The sequence below is a fragment of the Balearica regulorum genome, chromosome 5 (genome assembly GCF_011004875.1).
Source record: "Balearica regulorum gibbericeps isolate bBalReg1 chromosome 5, bBalReg1.pri, whole genome shotgun sequence".
Lineage (NCBI taxonomy): Eukaryota > Metazoa > Chordata > Aves > Gruiformes > Gruidae > Balearica > Balearica regulorum.
In genome coordinates, this window is record NC_046188.1 from 59,124,787 (window position 1) to 59,140,397 (window position 15,611).

The 15,611-nt window shown below is 35.9% G+C and overlaps 1 protein-coding gene across 8 annotated transcripts in view; it reads right to left on the reverse strand.

Moving 5' to 3' along the window:
- Nucleotides 1–15,611, reverse strand: part of SBF2 (SET binding factor 2) — a 266,637-nt gene that overhangs the window by 141,090 nt on the left and 109,936 nt on the right. For all 8 annotated transcript variants that reach the window (XM_075755159.1, XM_075755155.1, XM_075755156.1 and 5 more), the window contains exon 4: nt 610–723. In XM_075755159.1, the coding sequence (XP_075611274.1) occupies nt 610–723 (114 nt within the window). The remainder of the gene's footprint in view (nt 1–609; nt 724–15,611) is intronic.

Here is a 15,611-nt window from a genome sequence, read left to right on the forward strand (position 1 = left end):
TCCTTAGGTCTAATGACAACTTAACTGCTGAATGATTTCCTCCCTTGATCTGTAAACTGAACTATATTTGTTTCTCTTAATATGTATTAGCTTAATTCAAATTTAAGCTTTTCATTTATCTCAGATCAGCCATATTTCATCAGCTGAAAGTAATCCAAGATCCTAAATCTCTGTCATGAATCTTAATTTGATCTGGAAGACGCTCTGACATTTTGCCTTACATATGGAGGAAAACTAGGATTTCACTATTAATTTACCATTATATATTTAATCAGATATTGTTAATGTGTTGTTTTTACCTGAGCACATCTAGGTTTGTCCTAATAATTCCTTTCATTATACAGTAAATTGAGCCCAGAAAAATCTCTATTTCATCTCCTATGTAGATTTAAAACTGCTTGGAGGGTAAAAGCACTCTGCTTCAACCTATAGGGGCTATTTACTGTCATAGACATTGAATTTTATTTAGTTCAATCTAAGCCTACTTTTGCTTTTAAATTCCCAAATCAGTTCTGAGATGTTTTAAATCAAAAGTGCTGTCACTGCTACTCATTAAAACCAGATTTGTCTGCTGACATATATTATAAAAGGCAATTGCAAGTTCTTTACCCTGAAAATTTCTGGATAATCTAGTCTGGACACCAACACCAGACTTTTAGGAGCAAATACTTCTGCAGGCGGAATTAAACCAGACTCCTCTTCACCTTCAATTTCTTTTGTTCCCTTGAAAACAGAAACACTTCAATCAATAAGCAGAAGGAAACCTCAAACTAAAATGTTAGCAATTCTTACAAAAAGTAACATTTCTCAGAACTTCAAAAAAGAAAATGACTGCATTAATTGAAACTGGTAATGAAGTCAAATAACAGGAGCACATTCCAATGGTTGCCTGAACTACCTAAAAGCTTCTAGATGTAGTTCAACTTGTTAAAACTCAGTTGGGAAGTCATGTACCAATGTACCTAAAATAAAGTTCTGTGAGACAGCAGTTTAATAGGACAATGTTTCACATTAAATGCTTCCTGTTTCACATTTTAGATAATGAAATGGGTTACAGAATGGGATCCTTTCACATCAAAGTGTTAGCTGATTTACAATCAGCCATACTCAAATACAGAAAAAAAAAAATTTTTCACAAAAGAATGTTTGGTTGTTCTATTCATATTGACATAATTCAATTTCTTCAATGTTACAGCTAAAATCATCTACAAAGTCATCTTCAGCCCAACCAGTAAATTTGGAATCTAAAGGAATTTCTTCACAAGAAAACTAGTTCAGATTTTTCAAAAAATCCCTCAAACTTATGAACCACTAAGTTTCTGATTTAAAAAAAAAAAAGGAAGGTACAATAAAGATAAACTTGAGATAAACGTGCAGTTGTTCACAATATTGTGCAAGTTGCTAAAACCTCCTCGCCCGCACTTACTATTCAATCACAAATACTTTATTATTACTCATGGCCAAAACTAAAGACATCACTAAATACTTTCATTTCTAAAATTCCACACATTCTTTGACAAATTCATTATCTGATTAAGTTTTCACATGACAAAGTTGACGCTTTCCAATTTTTGCATGTAATTCTCTCCACCCCCACACCACCCACCAAATTTCTAAATATTTGTTCCGTTGACCAAGCATTCTTCTAAGCAAAAATCACTATATTATCTTAATTAGGAATACGAGAAAAATTACTTCCCCTTTCCATATGACAATATGAAATATCTGCTTTCTGTTTCTGTCATGTCATTAGTCATCATTTCAGTTTATTGAAAAAAAAATCTAACATCACTTTTTCTATTAGATGGAAGAAATTGGATAGAAATGCTCTTAAATGCCAGGAATGCTGCAAATTCATGAGCTTTATTTCACAATCTCAATTCAGAATGTATGGTTTCTTTAAGCAAGCACATGTATCCAAATAAAAACAGTTAAAACAATTATATTAGAAGTACTTAAAAAGCTGACTTAACTGCTGTTAATTATGAAAATGTTTATTTACAACAAGCTTCATATGGGAATTTTATTGATAGGGGTGTACGATGAAGAAAGTTTGGAGACCACTGCCCTAGAGCATATTGTTGTTCTAGTAGGAAACTAAACAGGTTCCTTCAAAAGCAATTGTTTTAACAAACCTAATACGTAATAACAGTCCTGTCTGCACAGTCCTGCGTGCCTTGATCGGAGCCAAATGGTGGCAGCTGAAGACATTAGCTGCCAGGCAGCAGTCATCATCTGTGAACCACTCCATCGTTTTTGCCTCCACACCAAGACCTGTGTTTTATTATATAAATGCTCTACTCAGTTCTAGCACCAAATTGAAAAGGTCACTCTGAAAAGGTCCAGTAGTTGCGTACCAGCTAGAAGCTGCACTGACAGCTGTAGGGTTATGGAGTGCTACTTCCTAAGCTGACCCGCAGGTGAAGGTATCTACATTAGAGCCTTTGCCCATTGCCCTTCCACCCATAAAGTCACACCTGGCCTTTCAGGCTTCTGACCTGAACATGGGCATGTGTCTCTTGGAAGCTGCTCAACCATACTCAAGTTCTGTGTCAACCTGTGCTAAAGCACTTGTCACACATGCACGCCTAAAGAATAAGATACATAGGAACGTGTGTGTGCACATGCACCTTGGTGTTCTATTTTCATTACTATATAGACAAAAAAGGCATGTAATTTTTTATATGGGTTCCTGTAAAACTACCATTGTCATTCTTCAGGACATAAAAGTTAAGTGGTATTCACTTACACTATGCCATCCCTTGTCTAAGCAAGATTAAAAAAAAAAGAAAGAAGGTATAAGCATTGCTAAACCGAGTTAGACAAAAGTTCATCTGTAGCTTAGTACGCAGTCTTGGTGCCCACGGCCCCCCTGAACAGAGGGCAAGCTTAGTGAGGCCATTCCTCCAGTGCATTCTTCTCCTGTCTCCAGCAATCTGCAGCTCAGGAACCCCCTGACCCGAGGACAGTCTCCTTTCTAAAAACCAATTCAGTATTCAAGTAAAAATAGTTTACAAAGAGAGTACTTACGCTTATATTAACCAAGCTGGTTTAGTTAAGAGATACATATAATATTTTCATATCAAAGTAAAAACAATTAGCATAGCAATATATACACACATACAGTCATATACTTGGCTTTGTACATTAATTCTTACCTAAGTGGCAACCAATACATATGCAATGTACATGTTGGTCTAGTTTGCATCTCATTTCTAGGTTAAAATTGTGATTCATGAATTAATAGAGGAAGACTATAACTCAGCAGTCACAGGTCCCCCACATGTTCATTTATTTCCATCCATTATCATGTTGACAGGGAAAGCTTCTACATTAATCACAGTTCCCTCCCCCTGCCCCCAAAAAATGCAAGAAGAATTTTTAAATTATAGTTTAGTGGTCATACACCACTAAACATATAATCAACAAAAATTTATTCTATCAACTGTTTTAAAGAGCAGTTACGAATTCTAGGCATAAAAGCAACACATACTGGCTATCTGACAAACTGTGGACCTGACGACATTTGGAAAAATGAAATTAAAACATATTCCACATTTCTAAAGGCAAGGGAAAATAGAGCTTCTCTAGATTCACATAGTACTAAGATAATGAAAACTCAGGGTGCATAGACAGGGAGGAGGTTTCTATTAAAGGCCATTTTCATAAAATCCACTCAACTTCAGATCACGTCTTGAATTAATTCTTAATTAGATTTAATTTAAAACTGTAAGGGCACAAAAGCAGCACAGTATTGAATCGATAAATCATTTACACTATAAAAACACTCTCTTACTTCATAAAAGATTTACGGAAAAATGTAATGTGACTAGCCGTATTTCTTCCACGGCTAAACGTTCTGACAGGCACACAGGCACATTATTAGGAGTCAGTAGACTAAGTAGATAATCATTTCAAACACATGACTTTTAACCTACTTTTCAAGTGAAGTATTAACAGCACAAGCATTCTGTAGCAATACTAAATACAAAGCGGTAAAACCACAAACTTAATTCTTTCTAGTTACGCTTCTGCTCAGACACATGCACATTTCATCTTTCTTTATCCCTTTTCTCATCTAAGGAAAAAATATTCTCTAATCAAAGCTAACAAAATAAAAGAGTTGTGGGGTTTTTTTTGCAACATATTTTTATTTTATAGAATAGCATTCAGTTTACAACTAAATTAAGAATAATTGGGTGTTAAGGAAAACCTTGCTAACGATACATTAACTGAAAGATGAATTTAAATTTGTTAAATAAGAAGATAATACTGTTATTTTATTTTTTAAAAATCTAGTTGATTTTTATCATTTTCCCTTTGCACTTATATTGGTTGGAAGATGATGATAATGTTTAATATATTGCTACAGGGCTTCCCTGATATCTCTCATCTAGACTGTTGGCTAGCAGTCCTTCATACTACAGTAGAACAGATTAAGAATTTTCTTAATTTAAATTAAATATTGAGATTAATTTTTGTATTTCCCCCTTTTTAATTCTACATACAGGTAGACTTTGAAAACAGCTGAATTGAGAAAAATGTACCACTAAAGAGCAAACCAGTGTTCCAGATGCTTAAAGATCCCTTTAGTTTAAAAGGTGATACACTTTTAAAATCTAATTCAGAAATATCTGTGCCTTTAGACTGGAAATGAATGAATGTTTTGAACATGAGATTAATAGAGTTCTGAAAAACTGCTCAGTAGCCTAAGGAATAGGTAACAGAGACTGATCTAATTGTATTAATGAAAGGAATTGGATGATGATCTGTGATCGTTCATGATTTCACCATGCTTAAAATATGTGGTTCCCTGGAATTATATTTTCGTTTGGCTGAAGCCCATCAGGGTCCTGTTCCCTGCCTGCCAAACCCAGAATCCTCTTTCCTTCTGCATCTTCACTTGATGTCTGAAGTTGTAAGGAGAATATAGTGCAGAGATCTGTAAACTATGGCTGACTCAAATTCACAGAGCTCTGTGTCCACAAAATCTACCAGATAATACTACAATTACGATTATGTTCATTACAGAACTTTTCATCTGCAAAATCACCTAGCTAACAAAAACTGTCTTTGCAGAAATCTTCCGTGCAAGGATTCCTTGTTCACATATATATATATGATTGTGACAGTCTAGGCATCTGAAACACGGAAGATACATAGGAGTCATTGGTTTTTTCAAGACTACCTTTTCTTCTTCTAGCCCCCACTGCATCTCTTGGAGAAACAGCATTGCCAAACTGTTAATTTAGAGATTTCTTAAATATATTTTATATTTTCATATTCCAAACTGTCACAAAAACATAGACAACATCACAGTAATGAACATTAACACTTAGGTCCCAGGAGATCAAAACAAGTATAGGAAAAAAAAATCAAGATGACCAATTTTAAAACTGGATACACAATTACATTCTTAAAATTTTAAAATACAATTAAACAAGCATGTATTTATTGCATGATTAGAACATGGTTGAAGACGTATCAGAAGTTTAAACAAAAAAGTCTTCTCTGGTTTTACAACAGGGTGTTTGATTTGTTTACGTGTCATCTTTTTTCCTCCCTCTTTCCCTGCATAAATAATATATAATAAACAAATTCAGAAAATGGTGAAACTTCTTTTAAAGGACATATGATGCAATTTCAATTTGCTCATCTTGTTTGTATAGCTGTAAAGTGACCTTTTAAGAGACCGGCCAAAAAAATTGTATCCCCTGTACATTTAAAGCAGACCAATATAGTCTTAAACTCAATTTTTTTCATGTATTTTAACAAATGTACACACCCACATCTACACTTTTTTATATATATACACATACACAATTTCTGATGTAACATAGTAATAAGTTTCATAGGTTCTTACATAAATGAGAATACAGAGCTAGAGAGAGCATGAGTGCATATATTTCAATTGTTTGCCTTCACAGCCCTGAGAAGAAGGATTTGGGGGTACTGATTGATGAGAAGCTCAACATGAGCCGGCAGTGTGCGCTTGCAGCCCAGAAAGCCAACTGTGTCCTGGGCTGCATCAAAAGAGGTGTGACCAACAGGTCAAGGGAGGTGTGATCCTGCCCCTCTACTCAGCTCTTGTGAGACCCCACCTGGAGTACTGCGTCCAGCTCTGGGGGCCCCAGTACAGGAGAGACATGGAGCTGTTGGAGCGAGTCCAGAGGAGGGCCACGAAGCTGATCAGAGGGCTGGAGCACCTCTCCTATGAGGACAGGCTGAGAGAGTTGGGATTGTTCAGCCTGGAGAAAAGGCGGCTCCGGGGAGGTCTAATTGTGGCTTACCAGTACCTGAAGGGGGCCTACAGGAAAGATGGTGATGCACGGTTTATCAGGGAGTGTAGCGGCAGGACAAGGAGTAATGGGTTTCAGCTGAAGGAGGGTCGATTTAGGTTAGATGTTAGAAAGAAATTCTTTACTGTTAGAGTGGTGAGGCACTGGAACAGGTTGCCCAGAGAGGTTGTGGAGGCCCCGTCCCTGGAACTGTTCAAGGCCAGGTTGGATGAGGCTTTGGGCAACCTGGTGTAGTGGAGGGTGTCCCTGCCCATGGCAGGGGGGTTGGAACTAGATGATCTTTGAGGTCCCTTCCAACCCAAACCATTCTATGATTCTATGGTATCATGAGAAGTATCTATTTAACATATTTGTGATCTAAAGTGATAGGGTAAACTGGAATGTACAATAACGAACTAATTGAACTAACAGTATCACTTTATAGTTTATGAACTTGGCCAATAAAAGTAGCTGAATTAAGAAATGCATTTGTGCAAGCATTTGAAAAAAAATAATCTCACAAAATAATAAAAGTTTGCGTGACCGAATTAAAAAAAATAAAATCAGCACCGATCCCCTGGCTGATAACCAATAGTTCAGAAAAATTAACTGTGAACAGCACTGTTCATCATCACTCTGCTATTTATTTGTTTACTTGTTTTCCAAGAACAACTTGTTCCTCAGTTTAGCCAAGGGATGTTCACAGCATTAAGCCCAAGCTAGACAAATTCAGCCTAATTATTCAAGCATTTTTTAATAAGGAAGGTAACTGACAACTGGCATTACCCACCAACAGATCAGGCATGATGTCCCAGATCCACAGACTAGAAAAAGGTTTAACACATTTTTAATAGATGCAGTTAAAATCGAATACTTGTGGGCTTGATACACATATTAAATGAGACACTGCTTAGCTTTAAATTGGTGTCCCTTTGCTTTAAAAACCCCTCTACCTTTATAAAAACACATAAGAACTACTCGGCACGGTTTGCAGCATTTTATCAAGTACACTGCAACAAGAGGAGTTTGAAACCATGCTATTAGAAAAAAATTTCAAGTATTAAACAAAGAATAATTTTAATAGTAAAATATGGCATATTTTCCTGAAACAAATTGGTGTAGATCAAGAGCAAAAACTTTCTTAAAACTGAAAGTGTACATTAAATGTTTTCTTCATATGCTTCACATAGGGTACCGTGCAAAAATGATTTACACGTTCTAATGGAGCAAGTCATAAGCAGTCACGTAGCTCTTCCAGTTCAGTACCCATGCCAGTCTATCTAGGGACATGTTGAAGAGAATGTAACGAACACTGCGAATCCATGAAAGCATACAATAGAGAGTGTACAGGCTCGGCTTAACATATGATTGATATCATTTCAAAACTCCATCACAGCCTCCCGTTTCTTCAGTATGCACTACTCGCACTACTCAGCAAAAAACTTAAGCAGGTACAAAGGCAAATATGAAGTATTCCTGCAACATTTTCTGCCCAATGCATTTTGTTTGCTTTAGATCACAAATGATGTTCAGAGTTGAAAATTATGAGTTTCAGATGACATCTTGTAAGTCCCAGAAGAGTGTAAGCATTTAGTTTCTGTGCTTAGCATCAAAGGAGTGTAAGAAAGAAATTTCAGTGGAGCTATTTTGTGGGCTGGCTTGCCAAAACAGAAGTAGTAACACTGCATCACAAAAGCTCAACCAATCAAACTGATAGCAAAACTGTTCGAAAGTCCTTTGCGTCCACCACCATAATCAAGATTATAACTGAAGTATGTTCAAAGCAAACAAATGGTGGTTGCTCTTCATGCAATGGTTATTTAGCTTCTGAAACTCTTCTGCTACAGAACAGCAGTAATAAAAATGCACACAGGGTCATGAAAAGATTGGACAAGTTAATGACATTCACAGAGGTTACTAAAAATGTACCAGTCACATTTGGCTCAGTTGGTCCTTGGATTGTAGAGGGAGAGGAGGGACCACTCATGGAGATATTATGTATGTCATGTTCCTCTGCTGTCTGAACACACAGAAGTTCCACATTCACTCCTAAGCATCCACTGAGACCAAATACTATGCAAGATGTCTTTTCTTTCTGACCCAAAATGCTACCACTTACATTCTTCCAAGCACTTATTGTAACATATTTGAATGTATCTTATTTAATGATATAGCTTCACAGTATTATTTAATTATCTGAATTAACTTCATTTCCTGTAGATTTATGTCTAAGTTAAAAACATTTGTGGATTACCTGATGTCTGATAAGGGTTGATCTCACTCTCCAAGTTTTCCCTCATGTGGCAGTGGACTATGAAACTCTCTCTCTGCTTCCCACCCACCCACTTTCACAAAAGCTTCTGCAAGTACAAGATCTCTACCGTCAGTCACATTTGGCTGACAGTGGATGCATTTAAAATGTTGCACATGGAAAAATCAGCACATCTACAAATCTTTTAATCTAAGCCTCAATTTCAGCTGAAGAAATTATGTTATAACTTTTAGTAGAAAAAGGTGACTGATTTGTGCTACTTCAGTGAAAAAATACGGCTCATTTAAAGGCAACAGATGTGGCAGCCAAGAAAAATGACAGCTGCCACCTTTTTTTATTCAACAGAGATACTCATTACTCTGATCTAGCCCTCAAACTTTTGGGTTTCCTATTTAACTTGTATGAATCTCATCTTGCCACAACAATGAGATTATTTTGTCAGCTCTGCTTCTAAATGTTGACATTTAATTTAAAAATAACAATCCAGCCAAAATCTACATTAGGAACTGAAGTAAAGTTTTAAAGATGAAAATGACCTACCAATATAGTCAACAAAAATCTCCACTCCAGGGGCATACGCTACTGAAGTCAGTGTGTTTAGTTCTGATTAACGTTGAGCAGAGAAAAATTGGGTTTATCTTTATGTCAGAGTGAGGAAAATCAATTTAAACTGAGGTACTAATAGAAAAGTTAGAAAACACAAAGCATTATATGTAGCTTTACCGTTCTGAAGGTGGAAGCTGGCAGGCATTATTTGAAACTCGAAGAAAATCAAATGTGAACAGAAAGTGAAATTAGAATTGTACTTTTATTAATACATCCAATCCTTGAGAGAGAAAGAGCATCTCATTACAAAACTTTCACTCTAGTTATTTCATTATAACTGTCAAAACCAGTTTGCCCTATGCAAAATTTTGCACCAAAATTGTGCCAAGTCCAGCAAGCGCTTTGTTTCTTTGTTCTTTGCTCAGCAAACAAGACTTAGAGACCATGCACGATTTCTGATTTTAAGAAAAATTATTTGAAGTTTGCTTTAGTAATCTCATGCCAATTGCTCATTTGGGATGGATCCCTTTCTCTCCATGTGACTTAGGCTCTGCTGGTCTTATTTGCAGCCAAATACACTCTTAGTTGGTTTATTAACAATCAAAGGCCAAAAAACATTCAGCGTCAATTCATTTTATTTACTTTTCAGATTATACAAACGCATGTATCCAATAAATTCTAACACATGTACGAAAGTTAAAATAAACTTAGCTGACTGCCTCCAGAAGACCAATCTGCATTGTGTCTACAATCTGCTGTACTGAACTAAAACCACAGGTGAATAAATCTACTTCATGCTTGTCTGCATGCACAGAACCATACAACTGCAGTTAACCTTATACTGGAATAATTATGCCAGCACAAAAGCCATTATCTCAATTTAATAAATTCAAAACAGCATAATAAACTGTAGTAATGCACAGTACAGATTCTATCAACTAAAGAAATAAAAGGACCAGAGATAGAAAATTATTTGAAGATTATAAACTTATCAAATAGAATAACTTCAAGTCTCTGTAACAGGTCAGCTTGTTCACCCCCTAAATACTACTGACACTTCAGAGTACTCACATATGATAATAAGAAGCTTGCATTGCACCTTCCAGCATTACACAAAATTTACACCACCAGCATCTATTAGATGTTTACCATTTAACGCACCTCACTTTGAAAACTCCAGAAGGTGCTTATTATATGCATTATCACCTAAACACATTGAAAAATCTCTGTAACCTAGCACCCACGCTTTCCAGCCTTCCGTCCAACTTATGCAGCCATAGGCCAAAGTCTATTTCTGGAGTTGCCCATCAGTCACCCCAGAAGATCTGGGAAGTCCAAGGTAATGCATATCCAGTTGCCCTATAAATGCTGAAATTCCACGGGGCAATAATGAGTAGCTTTAAGTAACTTCTTTCAACACGTTAACCGTAGCACTGAAGAATGTTAAAGAATTACAGCAACAACTCTTTAGCAAGAACTATGCATATGCAAATAGTAATTTCAGAGCTTAGAGTTTACTAAATCTTTCTGAATTTTCCCAAAGGCAGCAAACTTGATCCATGGATTCCACCCTCTGAAGCCGTACACACCTCATCTAAGGTGAGGAGACTGCAGAGACCTAAGTAATGTAAGCACAACAAATGGCAAAACTCACATTAACTTAAGTTAAAGTTGTTAATTCATACTCTGTTCTAGCTCAGTCATTATGGTTTTTATATAATACAGAACAGTGTATGTGGAAGAACACCAAAGCAAAATTTAACATTCACAGATTTTTGTTTTATTTAATTAAAATACAGTCAATTAATTCCTTGAAATTGCATATGGGGAAACACATTGAAAAGACTTTCAATTAATTGCTGAATTAGTATTACTACTGTTTGAAAGTCAGATCAATTAACCGATCTCTACTGACAAAGAAAAGTCTCTGCTTTAAAGACAGTATCCCCCTATCCTGTGAGCTGAGATTTGGGGCCACTGTGTAGACACAGCACAGGAGGAAAGAGGAAAAGGAGACCTTAACCCAAAACAAGCTTTTGCACCTACATCAGTTCATATTGAGGATGTGTGTGAATGGACGAGCCACGGGATAAACCAGACAGGAGAAATTACTGCCAGAGTTATTAGGAAGATGGAAATATGCTTTCCCCTGTACAACTGTTCTCACCTTAACTTTAAATTGTGGTCTAGAGAGGACCTTGAATGTATAAAAGGACATTAAAAATACAAGTCCATTTCTAATGATATAGAACATGTGCTGCAACACAGGAGCAGAAAGGAAATAGGGCATTAAATCTCTGTATGCTATCATACCATCAATTTTTCAGCAGATTTAGAAAAATGATGTAATACACTAAACATTATTTTTTAAATTGGGGTTTTTTTCCACAAAATGTGTTTTGGGGCATTGACAGTCAAGGGTCACTTTCAGAACAAATTTAACATTTGAGATTTTCACAAAAAGTTATTAAACTTAATCTTAACACACTAATATAATATCCAAAGGGGGATTGGATTTCACACTTCAAAAAGAGCACAACTGAACTGAGCGTTCTCATCCTCTGCTAAAAACCAAACGTCAGTGACTCATCAAGCAGCATACGCTTTGACACAGTAGGATCACCAGCTCTCCAGTCCAAGCATAAAAATTAAAACTTTATGAAGCATGAAGTCATTTTGTTGGCCGTTTTTCCCTTGACTCAGGAAATATTTGTGAATGTTGTGAATCTGCCATTTTATGATTTGGGATTTTTACAATTTCTTTTTCCTCTTTTTGCAAGGGGGGCAGAGAGAGGAAGAGAATGTGAATGGCAGGAAATGGAAGACTTGTGAATTATGACTTATGTGCATTTTCCAGAGTGATATATTTAATCTTACCAACTTTGTGATTGCAGTGTTTTAACATATATATATGCGTAAGACAGCACAGAAGAATGTTACAATCTTGTAGTAAGACTGTTATAAACAAATGTTTGGGGTTTTGCAGTAATCTTATTGAGCAGATTTTCAGTAATGGAAGAAATACAGTTGCACGGGCTCAGTTACTGGCATAAATCATTCTCTAATTTGTTGATAGAGGGGTTAGGGAGAGAGGATAAATTTCTTTCAAAGTGCAAAGCAACATACAATTTGACCATTAAGTTCCCAAACGATGTGAGTCAACATTTTTTTAAAAGATTGTATCTATGGTGCTCTTCCAAGCATTGTTAGTATAAATTCTAACTGCGTAATTGGTAAGAAGCACAGCTGAGGTCAGTAGAAGTATCTGCTGACTCAAAAGTATTAAATCAAGTCTTTGTGTGCTAAGTGGTAACATCCAGAAATTGCTGTTAGAAATAAGATCCTCATTTTAGCAAACAGTGTATGCTGTTTGCATACAGAACTATACATATATATGTGTGTGTGTGTATACTGATGCATTTTTTGGACAGCTAATAAAGTTACACACAAAGAGTAACTGAGTTTTATGGGTGAATTCTGTAAATGTAAGTTAGGATTCTGCTGAATACCCTTTGGCTGCTCAACAGCTTCTGGCTTCAGCTGCCAGAAAAATAAGCTAAGTAGACTATTTTTTTTGGTTGATAGGACAAGGTTTTCTTCAAATCAATGAGGTTTCAAGTAGATTTCAAATCAATGATATTTGAAGTCCACAGCAATGATCAAAACACAGTAATGGGGAGGATGACGGCACGGGGGGGGGACAGGGACACACCCAAACAACAAAACCCCACAGCCTTCAAGGCACTGTGAGGGAAGAGGAAATAGGGATGTTTTGACTTATTCTCCTCCTCCTAATTCCTGTAGATACATGCAAGTCAGTATGACATCCAGTTTTATTTGCTAGAGCATCTAAACGTGGATCAGACCACGCATGTGCTGGAGACATACAAAGCTGGAAGGAAAAACCAGTGCAGTATCTCAGATTTCTTTACACTTTCTATTGGTAGGAACTTGAGGTGGGAGAGAAATCTTGGACACTGAACTGCTCGGATACATACTAAGGAAGTCTTTAAATGATGCCGGCTTTAGCATTGTTAATTCATTATTAGACTGCTTCTAGTAGCCTAGTCACGTTCCAAACTTTAGACTCCTGTTAAGGTCAAACTTTCAAACACTTCATTTTAATCTCAGATGAAGAACATACCCTTATATAGCTTTAAAAAATGTTACTGGGATAATTAAATAAGACTGGCATCATAGAACAATTCATGAATTGCCAATACATGGCAAAGCTGTGTCACCTGCATTTACAGCATCAAGTGAGCTCTGTTCTCATATTTAATGGAATATCATGTGTTCACTTTCCTCATGAGTAAAGATATGGAGTATTAATCAGACTAAATGTAACATCAACCTTTTTGATATATTATCACAGCTTTATGAAAGCTGATTATCAATGAAACGGACTAGGATCCACGTAGATAATAAATTCTGGGTCAGTTCAGAATGACAGTACTGCAACAATGCAAAGTATGATTCATATATGTCAACAAATAGACTAGTATTTTATTTTCTATCTAGGGTAGGAAGTTGAAAACAGGCCATCATGTGATTACTAGAGCCTGTACTTTTCTCTGGAAAACTTGTTACGACATGCAACTGCCAAGAGACTAAACCGAATCCAGGGCTTTCTGAGATACCAGGGAGAACACTTTTTTTCCTACAGACTATATAGCTTTTACAGTTGCTATATTAATCTTGTACCCTAGGTTATCATGGGTACCACCTAGATACACCATGTGAGTACAATCTCCTTACTTTTCAGGTAGCGTTTATTTACAAGTTATCCTGTAACAAAGAGCTGAAGCAGGAACGGAGGGAACTGGAATGACAGAAGCACCCTTCTCAGACCCACCTTGATCAACTGTGTCAAAAAGGTTCTTGTCTTATTATGCAGAAAGCTCAAAAACATTCAATAGTTCTCTTGTTGCATTCACAAGCTGAGAAATGAGGTTGGTTTCACTTTGCAGTTTAATTAACCACAGAAACTTCCAAGTAGTTGATTCCAGTTTTTTGTGAAGATGGTTCTGCCAAGCCAAACATCTAATCTGCTCTAGCTGAACTCTGAACAATCTTGTGTATCGGCAAGGCTTACCTGGTGAAGGGAAAGAAGTAACCCTTCTTTTTTGGAAATTTAATCTTACTTTTGTCTTACTGAGTTATGTAATTTGATTAAAAAAAACAACATTGAACTGTATTTAACTGTGAAAAGTACTGTCCAGATTTCAAGTCCTGGACACTATGTTTCATGGACTGTTTGTTTAACGAGGCATGCATCTGAATGGTTAAATCAATATTACTTTCATAGCCCAATGCTTCATAAGCTTATGTTTCATTACAGATTGTACACGTGCCGAATTCTTGTCTAATGACCATGTAACAGGGCACATTCAATTATTCTCTTTGGGTTTTAGAAAGAAACAGGAAGTTTGGCTATAAACAATGCAGTCATAGAATAAATTTCACCACAGCAAGTTCATCTGAAAAATATGCATTCTTTAGAACACAGCCAGGAATGGCATTATGAGAACCAACATCCTGCTGCACTCAGGTTTGGTGGGGGTTTTTTTGCTTTGTTTTGTTGGGGTTTTTAATTTTTTTTTAAATTATTGATACTTAGGCATTGTAAGATAAAAAACTTTTAGTTAATACTGGATGTTTTGTGATGAGCATTACTTGGAAGTTGTGGATAGTGAATCAAAAACAGCTGCTAGCAACCACAGGATAAGTAACAAGTTTGCTAAATTTAGTATATGTTATGAAATACATAGTGTGGAGGAACAGTCAGCCATTGTAAATTTTTATCAGCTGGGAAAGAATGACTATAGAATATTTCACTCTTTACTTATAAAATATGGAAAGATGACAGACATTAGAGAATGACAACATTTTTGACAGGAAGATGTCAGTTGATCTACACTAAGTTTTAAGACTGAAATACATCTAATTTTGTTACATTTCTGCTTTTAACTCCTTTTAATAATCTACAAAAATGTACTACTACTAAACTGTAGGTGGATAAAATAAGAACAGCTATTATTCTCTGGCTTCCAGTTGTGCCTAGAAAAGCACTACACTACGTCTTTTATTCTACAAATAGGGTAACATTTTAACTCTAGTGTTAAACAGAGTACACTTGGATTATTAAAATTTTCTGAAATTATTTTTCTGAAAATATTATTCAATAATGTTACAGTTCTTCACTAAAAGAGAAAAATTTACTTAGCCATCTATTTAATTTTAACTAACTTTAATATACATAATCCCAAGGTTTTACTTATTTTTTTAATTTTCATGTGGAGAAGAAAATATTTCAAAACATAACAATGACAGTCCACAATTACAGATTGGACTAGGTTTTCCCTAGGTTCTAGCTTCTAAAGATTCCAAGTATTATGTCATAGCAGAGATTTTGTGAAGTACTTTTCATCAAATGGGAAACAAAATATCTATTTTTGAAAGACTGAGGTTGCCCAAAAAAAATTAAATACAAGTTTAAAAACAAACACTGCCAA